The following is an 18,165-nucleotide window of genomic DNA, read 5'->3' as shown; positions in this document are numbered from 1 at the left end:
TTTCATAAAATTATACATATTGGGTTCCACTCTTATCTCCTTATTCTTATATACCACATTTAAAAAAGATTTAACAGAAAAATTATATTGCTTGTCATGCTTCCATTTCAAAGTGTCCACCTCTTCTTGTCTAATTCCGATTTTTGACAAAATTATAAGAAGCTTTACAAGGTATTGTTCTTTTCATTCCCATAAAGCTCTTCTCCATTGCAGGCTACATCTCCAAATATAACCATCTCAAATGCCACACTTACTGATTGAGCACTCCTTGTTCAGCATCATCCTGTATAAACTCGAGAATACCTCTTTCAATCTACCTTCCCTTACCTAAAGGTCATTCCAGAATTTGGTTTTAAATCCATTACCCACTTGCAATTGAAGACCCTCTTGATATATACCCACAAGACTACTCTCACTCATACGTATGTTGCCGATGTCAATCCATACACCCCAAGTTCTCTTCAAATTTTGATTTTCAAAGGACACACCACCATCAAAGTTATTGCAAGAGCAAACTACTTTCTTCCAAAGCGCATATTCCTCCTTATTGAACCTCCACCACCACTTAAATAATAGAGCAGTATTCTTTAAGGATATGTCTCCTACCCCCAAACCTCCTTGGTTTTTTGGTTTTTGTACAACACTCCACTTTACTGTTGGCATACCCTTTCCATCATTTGCCTTATCCCAGAAAAATCTCGACTGTAGAGAAACAATCTTCACAGCAATAGTCTTAGGGATTTTGATCATGCTAAGATAATACATAGGAAGGCTATTTAGGACAGCCTTTATAAGGACTAGTTTACCTGCCTTTGTTAAAAACTTTCCTTTCCAACCCTTAAGTATTTGTTCTATCTTCTTTATAATAGGATCCCATGTCTTCACGCGTTTTGGATTTGCCCCCTAGAGAAATTTTCAAATACTGGATCGGAAGTTTAGTTTTGTTGCATTCCAAGATACCACACGCTTCATCAATTGTCTCTTCTTCACAGTTTAAGCCAATGACCATAGATTTTTCATAATTGATCTTTATACCAGACATTATCTCAAAGTCCTGTAAGATCCTCTTATAGTTCATCACAGACTCAACGTCATAAGGACAAAACAAGATTATGTCATCTGTGAACTGTAAGTGTGAGATCCGTATCTTGTCTCTACCTATCTCCAAAGGTTTTATTCTCCCAATTTGAGACAACCTTTCAAGCATACTATTCAACACTTAACCAACTAGGACAAATAAGAATGGGGATCATAGATCACCCTGACGTAAGCCCCTATGTAGCTTAAATGGAATGGTTGGTGTTCCGTTCACCAAATTGGACATAGATGCTGTTGTGAGGCACACACGAATCCACTCTCTCCACTTTTTTCCGAACCCCATATTCTCCAACACTACATCCACAAAACTCCATCTGACCCTGTCATAAGTCTTCTAAAAATCAAGTTTAATCAACCAAGCCGGAGCCTTCTTCTTCTTTAACCAATTACCTGCTTCACAAGCTATTAATGCGCCATCAACAATCTTCCTCCCTTTTACAAACGCATACTGTTCTTCACCCACCAAGGCAATCATCAACGGTTGAAGTTTTTTTTTATAGTAGCTTTGCTATTACTTTGTATATACACCCCACCATACTAATTGAGCGATAATCTTTTAACTCATTAAACCCTCCTTCCTTATGCGCTAACACCACCCAAGTCAAGTTAGTTTTTTTGGGAGCATCCCTTTATCCAAAAAATCTTGCACCATACTACAAAAATCCCCACCCACCACACCCCACAACTTCCTTATACATTTGAAATTGAAACCATCTGGACCTGGAGCTCTAGATGGTTCACAATACCACATCCTTTATCTCTTTCATTAGCGGCATTTTTTCTATCCAATCAGCCTCCTCCTTTGTAATTTTATTCATCATTCCATCATTGAATCCAACATGAAGGTGTTGATCTTCAGTGTACAGTTTCATGAAAAATTGTCAAATCTCCTTCTTGATTCTTGTCAGACGTTTAAACTGTCTTCCGTCAATACAAACTGAGTCAATAATTTTGCAATTTTTTTATTTTTTACTATATTATGAAAAAACGTGTATTTCGATCCATATCTGAGGCAAATTTCGATCTTGATAGTTGTTTTTAGTATAATTCTTTCATGCCATACCACTTTTCAGCTAAAATTTTGAAGGTCTTACTCTGTGTTATAAGACAATCGTCCACCTCCTTATCCTCCATACAAATTATTTATTTTTAATTGTTTCAATACAAGAAAAAATTTAATTTTAATTCTTAGTATTTTAAACAAGTTCTTAAAATTTAAGAGATGATAAATTTCAATGATAACATCTAAAAAGGAAACTAAAATCAAATTCTAATATTAGTATGTGTGGCATGTGTATTGAGGGCAATTTACATAAATCACGTTAATTTAGCTATAAATTTTATTTAGATCGCTTGATGTAATTTTATTTAATCTGTAAGTCTATAACATGTCTTATCTATTTTAAAACAATATTAGTGTAAAAACTCGTGCTCAGCACGGAAAAATTTATAAAAGTAAGAAAAAAATTTATATGCTTCGATATTTAAAACAAAAATACAAAATAATTATTATTTTAAGAAATTTATAAAATTATTATCAAAATCAAAGTTTAACTTAAAAAAGGAAGTAATAATTATTTTATATATTTTAAAGTAAAATAATTATACACTGATACAGAATTTAAAATAAAATTAAAATATTTACATTAGAATACTATTTTTTCAAAGACTTCACTATAAACAACATTGATAGTTAAATTTGCAGACATTCCTACGTGATTCATAAGTAAAACTTTTAAACCTCTCTTACTTTTAACTCTTGAAAGTGCCACATATAGTTGGCCATGTGTAAAAACTGGTCTGGGCAAGTACAATCCAACATGAGATAAAGTTTGTCCCTGAGACTTATTAATTGTCATGGCAAACGATACTATTATGGGAAACTGTCTTCGTTGGAATCTAACTGGGACGGTTTCATTTGTTGGTACCATATTCATTCTTGGAATCAAAGCAATATGACCAACAATGTTACCCGTTAAGACTTCACATTCTATGACATGATTTCCAAGCTTCCTAACTTGTAGCCTTGTACCATTACAAAGACCACTGGATTGGTCAATATTCCTCAGTAACATCACCGGAACACCAACCTTGAGTATTAATTTATGTGGAGGCAAATCAGAGCAATTTATACTATTCAGTAATTCAGGACCATAGAGATCTAGTTGACTCTCCATATTCCCTTCATCCATACATATGGAATCCGAACTAAGATATAATTTTTCTCCTCCAGGAATGATAGCCATCAGATGGTTGTTGACCTCTTCAACGATGTCTAGTGTGGGAGCCAATATAGTTCTTGCTTTGAAAAAATCCTTTGAGGACATGTTTTCCAGAATATTTGGATAAGAAAAATGAACTAACTCATCAAATGCCTGGTCTGAAGAAGGAATAACAATATCTCGATGAAGACATATCTCAGATTCACCATCCATATTGTCACCTATTAGACCATCACCAACTTCCAATAACCATTCAGCAAATTGCTCTATCTCATCTTGATCTGAAGCTGTCGTTCCTACAGAGAGTCTCATGTGTTTTGTTAATTTGAGCACCTGACAAAACTTCCAAAGGTAAGACGAATTCACGGTTGAATAAACGATATCTTGTCTCGATCCTCATGGAATGACAGGAAGAATTTGTCTAAAGTCTCCACCTAGTACAACCACTTTTCCTCCAAATGGCAAATCTTTGCTATATGTTGGAGAACACCTCATGATGTCACCCAAGCATTTATCAAGCGCTTCATAGCAGTACCTACTAACCATTGGGGCCTCATCCCAAATTATAAGTTTGGCTTTCAATAGTAACATTGCTTGAGGGGAACCAGGTTTGATGTTACATACAGAATCCTCAGTTATATTCAGCGGTATTTTGAACCTTGAGTGTGCCGTTCTTCCATTGGGAAGAAGTAAAGATGCAATACCACTCGAAGCAACGTTTAACACTATATCACCCCTTGAGCGAATCTCAGCAGGCATAAGGTTCCAGAGAAATATTTTTTCAGTACCTCCATGACCATACACAAAGAAAAAACCCCCTTCATCATAATACACAGATGTAACAATTTTATCGAATGCATATCTCTGCTCAGGTATTGCGATGGCTAACATGTCTGAGGCATTTTTCTTTAAATCATCCCTATTAAAGTTTAGCTCTTCCCTTATAACCCTTTCGGTTAACAAAGAATTATCAACTTCAGTTGCTAAAGGTATAGGAGGATAGTCTTTCAAGGTTTTACCATAGGAATATAAGATCTTGTCTATATCCATTAAGCACAACTGCTTAATCTCATCATCTGACATTGTTAACTCTGCATATTATACGATACCATAAAAATTCAATCAAACTAAAAATGATCAATAAGGAAGAACTTTTATCATTGTAATTAATAGAAACTCACCGCTCATGTTCATCACGACTCTCTATCGATACAAAATATCATCTGAGAGTTCATGCCAACATCTATCCCAAACATGTTCTGGTCTTGAGATATTGTTGGATGTTAATAGAATGACAAATAACCTCCTAACATATGATCCTGAGGCCCATGAGCTTGCTTCCTTAATTGCATCAATGAATTCTTTGTCATCTTGCAAGAGTCCAAGGGCGAAGCATGCATCTCTATACGTAGCATAAATTGTTCCTCCTACTATTCTTATATCTTGAAAACTCGTACATCCTCTTTGAGTATTCAAGAAAAGTCGTTGGTAATATTCTTCGGTATTTGCTGCAAAAAAACTTAGTTAAAATCCCACTTTTAAGTTGTTAAATGGATTAAGCTACGCTATTTTAATTATTATGTAGCTTCACATCCGCATAAGAATAATTTTTCTAAAAAATATAGAAAAATAAAAAATCGTATAATCTACAAATTATAACTGTTGAAAGTTATTTGAACATTTATTTTCTAGTGTAGATAAATTGAATAAAATGGACATGGGGTACAGGCTGTTAAGATTTTAAATTTAAATCCTTAAATAAGTAAGATCAAAATTGAATGTAAACTCGTCATTACCTGCAGGTACATGAGTCAACCTTCCAATTGCGAAGCCTTTCTTTCTAGGAAACCACTTTAAAGAATCGTCCTTCCAAACAAACTTGGTTGGAAACTCAGCATAAGTCAGACTTCGAGCATAAGGATATGACATGTTCGCTGCCATCCATCCCAAAAATATGGACTTATGAGATATTGCTCTTTCGACGATATCATTCACATTAGAAGTTTCACCATAAACCACAGGTTGCTCATCCTCCAAATGGAATGGAAGTCTAATCACAAATGGTTCTTTCTCTTGGATGTCGTATCCAAATAGACGCCAGACTGCCTCACATGCCGAAATATACCTACAATCGTAGTAATTCCTAATTTCGTCAACAACTTGTGTGGCTTCTGACGGATCACCAGCATTGTATAGAGTAGCTGTTACGTGGTCATTACCCTTGTGTACATACTTAAACAGATACTTAATAGAACTTGTTTGGCATGTGTATTCCACATTTATGTGGCACCCGAACTTGAGCAACAATTCTGGATTATACGGAACAATGAACTTATTGTCTAGTACACATTCCCTTTTTTTCAATGTTCGACCATTATCAGTACGCCTATATTTGGGAAATCCGGCCTCATCAATGAGTGTTCGCTGTCTAAACTCTTTAGGATAGAACTTTGAATAGGATCCATTCTTCATGCAAGGTGAATTCTTATTGTACGGACCACATGGACCATGTACCATGTAATTTTGAACAGCTCTATGTAGATTTGGCCTTTCATTTTCATAAGGAATCTCAGCTGTTATATGTTTGTCTATGTCATCTGGTGTTTGTGGCTTGAACTCGTTACTCATGAATAAAAGAATATGTGCATGTGGAAGCCCTCTCTTTTGAAACTCTACAGTGAAAACGTCTGAAAATTGAAAAAGACAAATGAGCAAAGCATTACAACATAGGATTTTAATAAAGCGTTGCATAAACACAGACTTACATCCCAAAATTTTGCCAAAGATTTTTCCCTCTTTGAGGTCATCTATCAAACCATCAAGCTTGATCTTGAAAATTCGACACAATATATCAGGACGGTCTTCTGCCTTCAATCCAATGGAAGTCACTTCTCTTCTTATCTCATCCCATTCAGGGTTACAGGTCATGGTGATAAAATAGCTAGGATATCCTGCATATCTGCAAATTGCAAATGCATCTTTACAATTATTCATCATATACCTAGGTCCACCGTTAAAAGTACTGGGAAGAATGATTCTTTTGCCAAGCCTTGCAGCATCTACATCCCCGTTTATAAGACTTTCATGCAGATATTTGTATTTATCAACCCTCAACTGTGGTTGTTTACACCTAAAAAATTTTAACCTCTCTGATTCCATCATTGTGTAGGCATCTACCAGAAACTGTTGGAATAATCTCTTTGATCTCAGAATTAACGGAGATTCACCCGTCCTTTTCTGTAGTCGAAAAGCAAAGAATTGTCGCAAAGTGATTGTTTTGTTTTTCTTTGTAGGTCTAGCGGAGATAGAATCTGATGTTGCAATACCCAAACAAAATCCATCCTCCCCATACGGAAACAACAATGGATATTGCAAGGCTAAATAAGATGGATGAAAAACATCAATCCGCTGGAGCTTTCTAGATTGACTCTCTATAATAATATCTCTATCTTTGCTAAGTTGTTCGACATCGCCAACAATCAATGCAGCCACTTCAGATGCAGATGGCAAGTTGTATGTCCTGCCATCTGTAGTCCTTTTACTAATCAACTTAAGCTTTATGTTTGTGCAATTTTCTTGTTGGTACCAATCTCTTGCATAGCAAAAACTCTTTGCCAAACTATTATATCTGTCTAGCATGTTTCTTAATATGGCCACAATTTCCCTATCCCGCTCATTTATAGCATCATTGGAACTACGAAAAAAAACAATAAAATTTATGTTATTTTCTCTCACAGATAAAAAATAACTAAAAAATTTGACTGGTTGCATGAAAATTACCAAAGTGTGCCTATTCGATTATCAATCTCATTCTCTGTGTCATAGATATATAGCTGGGCAAATGTTGGTCGCAAACTATCAGGAGGAAGTAAGCTACCAATGCTATGGTAGTTTTGACCCCCAAGCTTAAAAATTGGAGGAGCAGTCCCATTGTTCACCCCACGGTCAATTTTTTCAGCCATTGATGTAAAACAAAACATTGAATTAAATGTCCTTATATTTTTTAGAAAATGAATACTTCTTTGATCTCCTCCTGTATGAAGCTGAATGAGCTCATCAGGAGGCACAGAAAGTAGAGGAAGCTCGATCTTTCCTTCCATACAACATAATGAAAACTTTGGTTGGGGCGACTGTTTGGATTTAGCAAGCCTTTCTCCAGACCACATCCATGCTTTACAGTGTTGACATTGATAAATAGGATTTTCTATATCCCAGACATCTGCCGAATGAACTCTCTTTAGCTACTTAGTTGTCATACCGATACAATTTAGTCCATGATGTACACAAAGATGCAAATAAACATACAGATAAAAATTTTACATACCGTCTAAGGTTTCTGAGGACGGTATAAAATTATCTTCCATATCCATATCCAACATTGAATCAGCATAACCATTCAAAACTACAGTAAAAAAATTATAAAAAATGCAAACATAATAACTTTGATGTATTACTAATAATTCATATCTCTTGCAAACTACAAACTTAAATTCTTGATATAATGAGAAATTACCTTCATCATCAACAAAAGGGTCAATACATTGGCCACTGTGTGTGTCAGCGCTTGGTGGATGCGTCTTAACAGTCGATAAATTTACATCTTCATAAAGTTGTGCCAAATTAATAGCCACCGAAGCAACAACAGAGGAAGATTGTCCTTTTTGTACCCCAATCATAGTAGAACTTCTTTACAAAAAAGTTCAATTTTATTCAAATAAACCATAGAAACTATAGGAAAAAAAAGAATATAATAATGATGATTATCTTTTCTAAATTACCTTTCTGTTAGGCACGATCGGTGGGAACCGGAGTGTGATGAAAGTTGATTTTGTGGAACGACTTCAATTAGATTATTGGTGGGTCCTTGTACACTGGAGTATGCTAGAATTGTAATAAATCTATGTTATATAAATGATTTTTGATGAAGTATACTTTTTGTTAAATATTGGTGTATGAATCATTTGGCAATCAATAATTATACGTATTATTTGTTAACACAGACAGTGGAGTTCTTGTCAATGAGGGATCCGTCTGTAGAGTTAAAGATTTAGATCTTATCTCTGATGTAGAAGGTCTTACATAATTAGGAGGAATATTTTCCTGTCCAAAAATTCCATGCGAGGCACAGTGTATACCATGCATAGATAGTTGCTTCCCTATGAATGAGTAATGAGAAATATATAGAAAATTTTCGTCATTAAACTGATATAAATTAAATTTAGATAAATATGAGTCAATTACAGTGAAAAAAATGTCACCTTTATCCTCACTGGATTGTAAATTGAGAATATTAGATGAGGTACCAGTTTCTCGACACACTATTCTTTGACTTGTAGTAATATGATGCACATTTTTATGTACGTCAAAATTTGTATTATTGTTGTTCTTCGACACTGTTAAGTCAAAAAAAAAATAAATGAAACACAAATAATAATTATTCGATTAACTAATCTCGTATTTGATTTTATATAATTTTAGTAGTATACTTTCGTAGTTAAAAATTTTTTTGTATTTGTTTAGTTTTATTGAATTATTTTTTAAATTATTAAACTAAATCAATGAGTATTCATATCATATTATTCAAAATATAACCGGTCATCAGTTAAAAATAAATACAATTCAATTTAAATAACAAATAAAACTCTAAATTTAAATATAATTTTAAAATTTCAATTTATTTAAATCGAGTCAAATAGATATACCCAAAAGCATCAAATTTTATATTTTCCCAATTAGTATAGAGTTTTATGTATTAATTTAGGATAAATAGTATATTATTTTAAATTATAATAGAGTATATTTTAAATAATATTAAATAATTAATTAACCTAAATAGTATATGAAGATTTGAAGATTGTATAGTTTTTATGTAATTTATAGCTTATTAAATATGAGTTTAAAAAATTTTATAAAAATGAATAGTTATTTATAGTTTTCAAATCACTAAACTAAAATATTTAAAAAATTATGTATAGTACAAACTACTTCGCTAATAAGCTCAACAACGATAATAGTTTAAACTGTAATTCCCATAAAAAATAGAAATTAAAGAAGTTTTAGAAGAACACTTACCAGAAGCACAAAAGAAAGCAAACTCATTATCATCAAGTCTTTTTCGTTTTCTTGCCAAAATTATCTTTCGTCTTAACTTTGCAACCTTCGATTGCGTGATTGGAGTGTGATACATTATCATTGTTAAGTCCCTTATCTACAATGTACTTCTTTTGCAACAATGAGTTACGAATACAAATTTTTAAATTTTAATACTTATTTTAAAGTTAAATTTTAAATATCTATTAACTTACAATACTGATTATTTATTGATTAATTTATGAGGTATTAATTTTTACTTAAAAAATAAAAAACATAATTTTTAAATTTGTAAAAATATATTAACAGTGACTTTTAATTCACAAATTAATAATCTAATTAAAATGGGTATATATATATACCCATTTTAATATTAAGCAAACTAATTTTTGTATCATATATTATCAAATAATTAATTGAAAATATACACTCCTGCACGACAAATTTTAAATTTGAATTTAGAATTGATCAATAAATCACATTTTTTAATCAACATATAACAAAAAAATTAGTTAAAGACAAAATATTCAACATAGAATAATTTTAGTCATTTAAAATTTAAATCTTAAAAATTAGATTACATATTAAAAATTAAATACAACTTTGTAGTATACTTCAATAATAATAATAATAATAATAATAATAATAATAATAATAATAATAATAATAATAATAATAATAATATACTTTTAAAAGATGGTACTACATGTTCTCCGTGATATGTAATTTTTAAATTTATTTTATAAATAATAAAATAATTTTTTTGGATAATTACATTAAGTGAATAATAAAAATTAGTATTCAAATTAACAAACTTTAACCTATCTGATAAAAGAAAATGAAACTTACATAAAACATATGAAACTTACATAAAACATAGTATATTGTGTAGTAACAGTATTTTTAGAGAGTGTATAATAGTCTTATTTTTTTCAAATATTTAACAATTAAGCTATATTATATTAATTCTTTTTAATTACTAAGCTAATAAGTTTATAACATGTGAACAGTAAAAATTAAATAATTCTTTTTAATTACTAATCAACACTTAAAAAATTTATCTGAAATGAAAAAATAAATAAAACTTACATAAAGATGTGGTGCAATGTGCAACAGTAACACCTTTAAAAAATATCTAATAATCAAATATTAAATATGAAAGATTATATGTAATTGTAGAGCTCTTATATAGAGCTATTGTATTTTGGGCTGGACTAAAATATTAATGTGTATATGTTATAATTTGTTGAAAAGAATCAAAGATATTATATTATTTTAAATCAATAGTTTTCTTTTTTGAACGAAATAAAAAGTTTCTATTAACGGAGTCATAAATATAATATAACATACTTTAATGAGTCACAACAGCATACAACACCAACACCCTAACAATCACTCTCATTCAGTAATTACTCTCATTTAATAATATTTTTTATTTGATAATTTAACGTTCAATGATTAACTAATAATAAATTAAAAGCACTTCTTATTACTGTTATTATTTTATTTCGGAAAAATCCATATACTAATTTTTATTTGCGGATTTTGAGTTTAGGTTGAAGAATTTAGAATATGATTAATATATATCGGTCCCATCTTCTTCGTGAACCACTCCAATTTCTAAATATTTTTCTGATCTCTAAACAACTTCATGAATTAAAATTTTTCTCTACATCTTGATATTAAGGGGGGAAGGAGGGAGAGTGGAGAGTCACTATTGTTAAAGTAGAGACAACGGCAGCAACCCTCCCACATCAGCTAACTGTGTGTTACCAAGAGAAAGAAGAGAGTTTTTATCAACAGAGAGAAAAAAAATTTTAAGTAATAATATAATTGGAATAATTCCACAAAATTATATAATTTATTTAATTAATTTTATTAAAAATCAAGAGAATTAAACATAAGTCACCTAATATAAAATTAATAGTTTATTATTAGAATCTTAAAATAATGCTACATGAGAATATAATCGAATATTGAAATTTTATTATTCTTAAAATCAATAATAAAACCTTTTTATTTCATTATTTTAATTTTCATAAAAAAAAATTTCATTAAAAATAAGTTGAAAATAGCATATAATAAATAAGTGACTCTATTAATTAGAAGTCGGTAAAATCGCTATCCTTCAAGTTAATATAAATTATAAAATTGGAAGAAAAAAACGTGTTAAGTGTACTGGTATTTAGGAATCCATGATGAACATTAAAAAAAAAAAAATAACACCAAGAAGCTTAAATTATTGTATCTTCTTTAAAATACGATTATTGATCCCCACGCAAATAATAATAACTTGAGGAGTAAAGTCGCTGAATGCCAATGACTATTGTTTGATATACAGGTCAATTAGACAATTACTTTTTTGTTCTTTTAGTCAATTATAAAAATAGCAGATATAATTATATAGTCAAAAAATCTGTATTCTAAAAATATTCAATAAATTTTAATAAAAAAATAACATCTAAAATAATATATATATTATATGCTACCAATACCCATAATTATCTACTTGTATATTAGAGTCATGTTCGACTTGTATCAAAATAAAAAGAAAGTACTTTCAGTGTCATTAGCATGTCCAAAAAAACGTAGATAATTAAATAAAACAAAACAACAATTATTTAATTTAAAATATTTTAAAATTTGAATAGTATCTGTTCTCTCAATAAACAATAGTCATAGCCAAGACTACACCAAACCTTTAAAACATGCTCCTTTATCTTCATTACATGAAAAACCTCATATTTCACAGCAACTACTTTTTAATGGAAGGAGCACTAGACATGTTGAACTCATCCAAGAGACGCTTCAAACAAAACAAAACAAAAGAGTGTAATTAAGATTTTAACTAAAAAAATAAAATCCAAAATATAAAAGAGGCCATATAAGTGAAGACTAAATGAATACCCTCACAACAGGTCTTTTAGTAACAGACAAATTTTCTACGATTGGATCAGGTGACTCATCACAAACAGAACATCCATCTTCACCTCGAGGCTACATAAAAAAACAATGAAAAAATAAATAAACAACACCTCATATTTGGCAAATTAAGCCTTAATATATATAGTCTAAAAAATCAACAAAAAATAAAGAAAAAAATCATACATGCACAGGATTAATAGGATCAGCAAGGGGTACACCAGATTTTACCGGACCTTGAGTGTCCCTCCACCTCGATAAATTGGTAGAATCAGAACATATCACCGATACATCATAAGAATCGCACCATCCAGTAGTTTCTAATTCTACCTTGAATAGAAACTCCTTATCAAGGAAAAACTCATTAAAATCAGTAGGATCTTTGCTTGCTTTCCCTTTTTTCCTACACAAAAAATTTAACATTTATATCGTTCTAAATAAACAAACATCTCTTATTAACAATCATAACGTGTTCAACGAAATTGGTTTCACGTACATTCAACTCTTTCACCATCTCAGTACAGGTTCGTCCGAATAGTGCTGCGACCTCCTTATCGAACACAACAAAGTTCATTGTACCAGTACCATCAAAAACCAACAAATTCAACTTATACCTTTTTTTTAATTCAAAAACATCAATTAACACCTGGCCTATCACCCTTTAGTTAAAACAAAATCATAAAAATGTTATTCAATGTAACACCCTCTCTATCAGAAGTCACGCTTCCGGCTGCGCTACTCTGATAGAAAGAAGTATTACGACTACTTTACATACTAAATACTAAAATAGGAGCCTGTGACTTGCACTGTAGCGCTGATTTCTTTGAAAAACCGGAAATAAACAGTTGATTTTAAGAAAATACAAACAGGCATAGATTCATATACAAGACTACTTACATAATAACTCATAATATAATATACATATAAAACAAACAAATCCTATCCCTCTTACAAACTTGTGATAACAAAAACGAGGGAAGAAAATAATCTAATTAATTCAACAACTTATAAACCAAACGCAGTACAACTCTTCTTAATGCTTCTTCTTCCGGTTCCTGAAAAGGTAAAGCTGTAGGGGGGTGAGAACCTAACCACACGGTCTCACCACGGAGTTTCAAAGTTGTCATAAGAAGATATTTAATAAAAAAATTATTTTCAAACTCAGTGATTATCATTGCCTTATGAATTTTCTTTTTAAAACCAATAGGTAATCGTTCAAAACCTTTTCGAAGAAACAATGTTTAATTTTTCAGAAATTCGAAACATTTCCTTTTTATAAGAAATTCTCAATCAGAGACCAACCACGCAATCAAATAACACAATCATTAATTCAACACCAAAGTTCATTCTCAAATGTAGCACGTCAGGACAAACACAGGCAAGACAGACAAGGAAAACACAAGTAGGTAGCAATTACAGCAAATAGTTCAAGTAGCAGTTAAGAACAGTTTAACAATTAGGCAAACCAAATCAAGTTCAAACCCAAGCAAAGCATACAAATGCATCTGATGCATACCTGTCCTATGGCTGATGAGGCTCATCTGTCGGTTATCCAGCCAACCCGACAAGTCTGAATTGTACTTAGACTGTCCCCCGACGTGCATCCCCAAGAGTCTATGCATAGCTTTTTTTTTCTCAAATAATCAATATTGCTCAATGGGGGTAACATTCCCGGGAATTTATATAGTGCCCGGTCACCCACTTACATCGTAGGGTCAACAGAGTATCGAGTTTTCAACCTGGTACACGTGGTGGCAAGCCACGGCACTTAATCCAGGAAATCTCGTATCTCAGATATTTCAAATTCATAAGCCATGTGAACAATTCAAAGTTCACATCTCATCATACTCAACATCATAATCATTCATCAATCCAAATCTCATTTCCAAGTTCATTTCAAAGAAAATCCTCATCATCCTCTTTTTCATTCTATTTGTTAACAATCTCAATTCCAAAATAAAATTCTTTCTTTGATAGACAAATCAATCTTAAAACGTATAATGCTTAAAAACAAATCTTTTTAATTAATTACTTTAAATAAAACTTTCAATTTTATGAAATTTCGGCAGCATCTCCTCTAAAACTCGGACACTGCCACCCTTTTTGGGTCCCATCCAAACATCTCTCAAACCTTTTCTCAACCATTTCCAAATCTCAAACATTTTCCAGAATTGAACCAGTACCAATGTCAAATTATTTTCAAATCAACCAATTCTAACAATAAAACTCTTTAAAATCGAATCAACTCAAATATTAAATCATTCATAAAATCAAACCAACTCACAATCAAACCATTCCCAGAATCAATTTATTCTCATATCTCAAATTATTTCCAAAATAGTTTCATTTTTATTACTAAGTAAACTCTAAAACCAAGAAAATCCACCTTTTTTAATAATCAAGTAAATGACATTCCAAATCGGTTTTTTATCCACAACCACACACCACTCACGCAATCAAACGCCCAATAATTCAGTCCAACAAACCATCACATCCATAAGACCAATATAATCACAGAAGTAAATCTCTTTGCATCAATATCTATTTATCACAATTCTGTAATATAAGATAGATTTTAAGAAAAACCCCTACCTCAAAAGTTGAACCCATAAACTAAAGGCGTCACAAGAACCATTCCTCTCCGCCTGAAACCAACTGCAGCCTCAATCGCAGGTCTGCTCACTTCCACAATAGCAGAAACGACTTTAATTGCAACAGGCAATCCGATAACTCAATCCTAAAACATAAATATCACGAAAACCTTAATAACACATAATAGAAAACTAATGGCGAGGGTTCGCAATAAGATATACCTACAGTAAGAGCAAAATGGAACAGCCACAATCCCGAGATGACCCGGCGGCATCTCCGACAGCGGCCAGAAACTCCGATGGTCGAACGGTAACCTTAACTTTGATATAAAATCGTCGGAATTCAATCCTACAATACTAACAGCTCAGAGCCTCTAATAACTTATATTGGAATATTGATTTCAGAAGTTCTGGAAGTAAAAACGCTTACCAAGAAGGCAAAGGCTCGGCGGCGGCTTCCGGCAGCCAGAACAGTGGCGGTTCGTGGCGGTGACACGGATCTGGCAGTGGAACAGCGGTGGAAGGTGTCTCCCTCTCCCATCACATTCTGACCCTTCCTTCCATAGCTCAGCTCGGCGATGAAACAGATCCACGGCGCTGATGGAAGCATGGCGGTGACGAGGCAGATCTGACGGCGACGGGATTCTCGACGGCGTCTTCTCCCTCTTCCCGCGAGCGTTCTCCCTTGGCATGACTGCGCGGCGGCTTGGCGGCGACGGACTCAGAGGCGGCGACGACAGGGACCCGCGGAGACAACAACGGACACGAGGCTCCTTCCTCGCGCACGCTCTCTGCTCTCAGACGACAGCACGGCAACCCAACAGTGGCGGCGGCGCTCCAGTGGCGCGACGACTCCTCTCCCTGCTCCGGCGATGATGGCGATTCGGGATGAGGGCGACAGCGTGTTTCTCTGCTCCCTCAACTCCACCCTCTCTCTCTCTTCCTCGGATCTCCCTCCTGACAGCACAGCGGCGGCGACGGTGGCAGTGATGCCCACCGGCGCCGTCTCCCTCTCTTCCCCTTCTACTCTCCCTCTTTTCTTTTCCCGTTTTCTCCCCTTCCTTTCTGCCGTTTCTTTCTTTCTCTGTGTCTGCTGGGTATGTGTTTAGGGAAGAGGGGGAATAGGGTGGAGTGCTGATGAGTGGCGGTGAGTGTGGGTAAAGGTTAGGGTAAAATTGAGGTTAGGGTTTGTGTATAAAATTGGGGATTTTGGGATTAATTTAGATTTGGTTAATTTTAATCAAATTAGGGTATAGAGTGATAATTTAAAATCTAATTTAATCCTCAAAATTATTTTAAAATATTATTTATTGTATTAAAATACTAATTGATTTGAAATCAAATTCTTTAATTCAATTTATAAGATAATAAGATTTATTTTCTTTATTCCTAAAATTTAAAGTATTAAATCATAAAAATATCAATTATTTGAATTAAATCACATAAAAATTCTTATCATTCCATAACTACTAATTTTGTAATTTAAATATAGAAAATAATTCAATAATTATAAAATTAGATAAAATTCTAATTAATTATTAAAACCTGATTTAATTTTTGATTTAATTAGCTTTAATAAAATAATTTCTAAAAATACAATTTCTAATGAATAAATGAATTGAAATTAATTCAAAATAAGATTTATTTAAAAATTCTGGATCTTACATTCAACATAATTTAGATGCTCAAACACAATTTTTTTTAGATTTATCAGTTTTTTAGATTTTAGCCTAGCAAAGAAGACTTTGTTATAAAAGTGTTGCACGTATATGAATTTTTTTTCTGTGCACTCTATCTTTGTTTGTCATCTTTTTTGTGTGCCTAAACCAAATTTTCATCAACTAAAGCAGTTTTTGTTTTTAATAATTATTGGTATTAAACCAGATATCGCTAAATCATTAAAAATCAACATAATCAATTAGTTAACTATATTGTTACTCACTCTAGATATAATTATTTAATATTATGAAATTATTATTATTATATTATATTATTTTTTGAATATGTTATCATATGTTTTGACAGAAAAATTTTAGGAGATATATTTCAATTTCTGTCATCTTATAATTAACAAACAACTCTAGATGTTTATAAAAATATTTATCAAATACTTCAAAAAATTTTTGATAATTGTAAAAACACAATTTTTTTTCACTAATTTCTTTTATTTTTAATTATGATCTTTAAAAATTAAAAACTTTTGCTTTCGATTATTTAATCAAAACAAAAAACTTGTTTAAATCATCTGATCTTCAAAAAAATTCATCCCTCAATCTTAAATTAAAAAATTTTATAAATAATTATATATTTTTTTAATATATATAAATTTTGTATTTTTTTATTTGTCTTAGAATAAAGTTCTTATTTAAATTAACAAAATTTAATTTTAAATTTTTATCATAAAATTTTTAATATTACATGATAAAATCACCTATATTGTAGAGAAAAAAGAGAGATAGGTAGAAGGTGATAGGGAATAATTTCACATTGTGTAGAGAGATCTGACTAAAAATATCTTATTTCGTAAACTTTTTACCTCTGCCTTTCTCATAAAACTCAATTTCATATTGCGCTTTATTATTTTATTCTCTTTGTTCATTTGTAGCCGTTTATGCTTAGATTATTTGTGTTTATAAACCGTTATATCAGTTTATGTTTTGTTTATATCTTCACATAAATCACGGTGCACATGCACTATATTTTTTATTTATTATATTTGTATAATATTAAATTGTGATTTATTTAATTATGTAATATTGAGATAGTTTGAAATCATTTAGTTGCAAGTTGCAGCTATCGTAGTCAAAGAAAAAGAAAGAAAAAAAAAGAAGGACCTAAGAGGAAGGACAAAAAGAGATAAGATGGGTGGGTAAGTAGGATGAATGGCAGAAGATTGTGCACTTCTAAAAGGTACTATTTAAAAAAAAATATAAATAAAAAATATAAATATTATAAGTTTTTATTTTTCAATATATTAATAAGAGGAATAGACTATTAAAATTTATTATTTTTATTTATTATTTAATTATTAATATTTAAAAATATAAAATAAAATATATTGTTAGATTACTAGAATAAAAGAACTAAATTGATAATTAAGTCAGAGAAAATTTAGGAGATCAGCAGATTTTATGGTTTTTAACTATCAATTAGCTATCAATGATATTTTTAATGGTGTGAGATTGCATCTAATAGTATAAAATCATTCAATTTTCTTTTGATGATTAAGTGTTGGCCAAAAT

At 31.5% G+C, this 18,165-nt stretch overlaps 3 protein-coding genes across 45 annotated transcripts; all 3 read right to left on the bottom strand.

The window, feature by feature from the left end:
- Positions 1 to 2,744: 2,744 nt before the first annotated feature.
- Positions 2,745 to 3,425, bottom strand: LOC140175739 (uncharacterized). Its single transcript, XM_072204286.1, has one exon. The coding sequence runs from the start codon at positions 3,423 to 3,425 to the stop codon at positions 2,745 to 2,747; it is 681 nt and encodes a 226-aa protein (XP_072060387.1).
- Positions 3,426 to 3,716: 291 nt separating this feature from the next.
- Positions 3,717 to 9,513, bottom strand: LOC112717892 (uncharacterized). The gene is made up of 10 exons (XM_025769817.1): positions 9,393 to 9,513; positions 8,579 to 8,713; positions 8,099 to 8,201; positions 7,834 to 8,006; positions 7,645 to 7,722; positions 7,101 to 7,491; positions 6,322 to 7,014; positions 6,086 to 6,279; positions 5,117 to 6,007; positions 3,717 to 4,411 (listed from the first exon to the last, which is right to left on the bottom strand). Exons 1-10 carry the CDS (start codon positions 9,511 to 9,513, stop codon positions 3,717 to 3,719), a joined length of 3,474 nt encoding a protein of 1,157 aa, XP_025625602.1.
- Positions 9,514 to 12,011: 2,498 nt separating this feature from the next.
- Positions 12,012 to 16,175, bottom strand: LOC112716297 (uncharacterized). Of its 43 annotated transcripts, none has more exons than XM_072205320.1 (8): positions 15,354 to 16,112; positions 15,150 to 15,272; positions 14,925 to 15,069; positions 13,849 to 14,071; positions 12,829 to 13,401; positions 12,519 to 12,735; positions 12,318 to 12,407; positions 12,012 to 12,216 (listed from the first exon to the last, which is right to left on the bottom strand). In XM_072205320.1, coding segments are annotated over exons 5-8 (360 nt in total). In that variant the 5' UTR covers positions 12,831 to 13,401; positions 13,849 to 14,071; positions 14,925 to 15,069; positions 15,150 to 15,272; positions 15,354 to 16,112; the 3' UTR covers positions 12,012 to 12,165. The 43 variants fall into 43 exon arrangements, with proteins under 43 accessions (XP_072061421.1, XP_072061423.1, XP_072061393.1 ...); XM_072205322.1 differs by having other exon boundaries at positions 12,829 to 12,882; XM_072205292.1 differs by having other exon boundaries at positions 15,146 to 15,272; positions 15,354 to 16,094.
- Positions 16,176 to 18,165: the final 1,990 nt, after the last annotated feature.

Source organism: Arachis hypogaea, chromosome 10, assembly GCF_003086295.3.
Source record: "Arachis hypogaea cultivar Tifrunner chromosome 10, arahy.Tifrunner.gnm2.J5K5, whole genome shotgun sequence".
In the NCBI taxonomy this organism is placed as follows: domain Eukaryota; kingdom Viridiplantae; phylum Streptophyta; class Magnoliopsida; order Fabales; family Fabaceae; genus Arachis; species Arachis hypogaea.
Note: the sequence above shows the minus strand (reverse complement) of the source record. Positions and strands in the feature narration are given on the sequence as shown.

Bases quoted from the DNA above. Each gene is read 5' to 3' on its own strand.
- LOC140175739 (XM_072204286.1), bottom strand. From the start codon at position 3,425: ATGTCCTCAAAGGATTTTTTCAAAGCAAGAACTATATTGGCTCCCACA.
- LOC112717892 (XM_025769817.1), bottom strand. From the start codon at position 9,513: ATGATAATGTATCACACTCCAATCACGCAATCGAAGGTTGCAAAGTTA. The intron at 8,202-8,578 runs GTGACATTTTTT...TTACAATTCTAG, and splicing joins ACAATCCAGTGAGGATAAAG to CATACTCCAGTGTACAAGGA. The intron at 6,280-6,321 runs GTATATGATGAA...TGCAATTTGCAG, and splicing joins ACTTTTAACGGTGGACCTAG to ATATGCAGGATATCCTAGCT.
- LOC112716297 (XM_072205290.1), bottom strand. From the start codon at position 15,615: ATGCCAAGGGAGAACGCTCGCGGGAAGAGGGAGAAGACGCCGTCGAGA. The intron at 15,273-15,353 runs GTAAGCGTTTTT...TTAGTATTGTAG, and splicing joins GCCGAGCCTTTGCCTTCTTG to GATTGAATTCCGACGATTTT. The intron at 15,070-15,145 runs GTATATCTTATT...TTTATGTTTTAG, and splicing joins CCATTTTGCTCTTACTGTAG to GATTGAGTTATCGGATTGCC.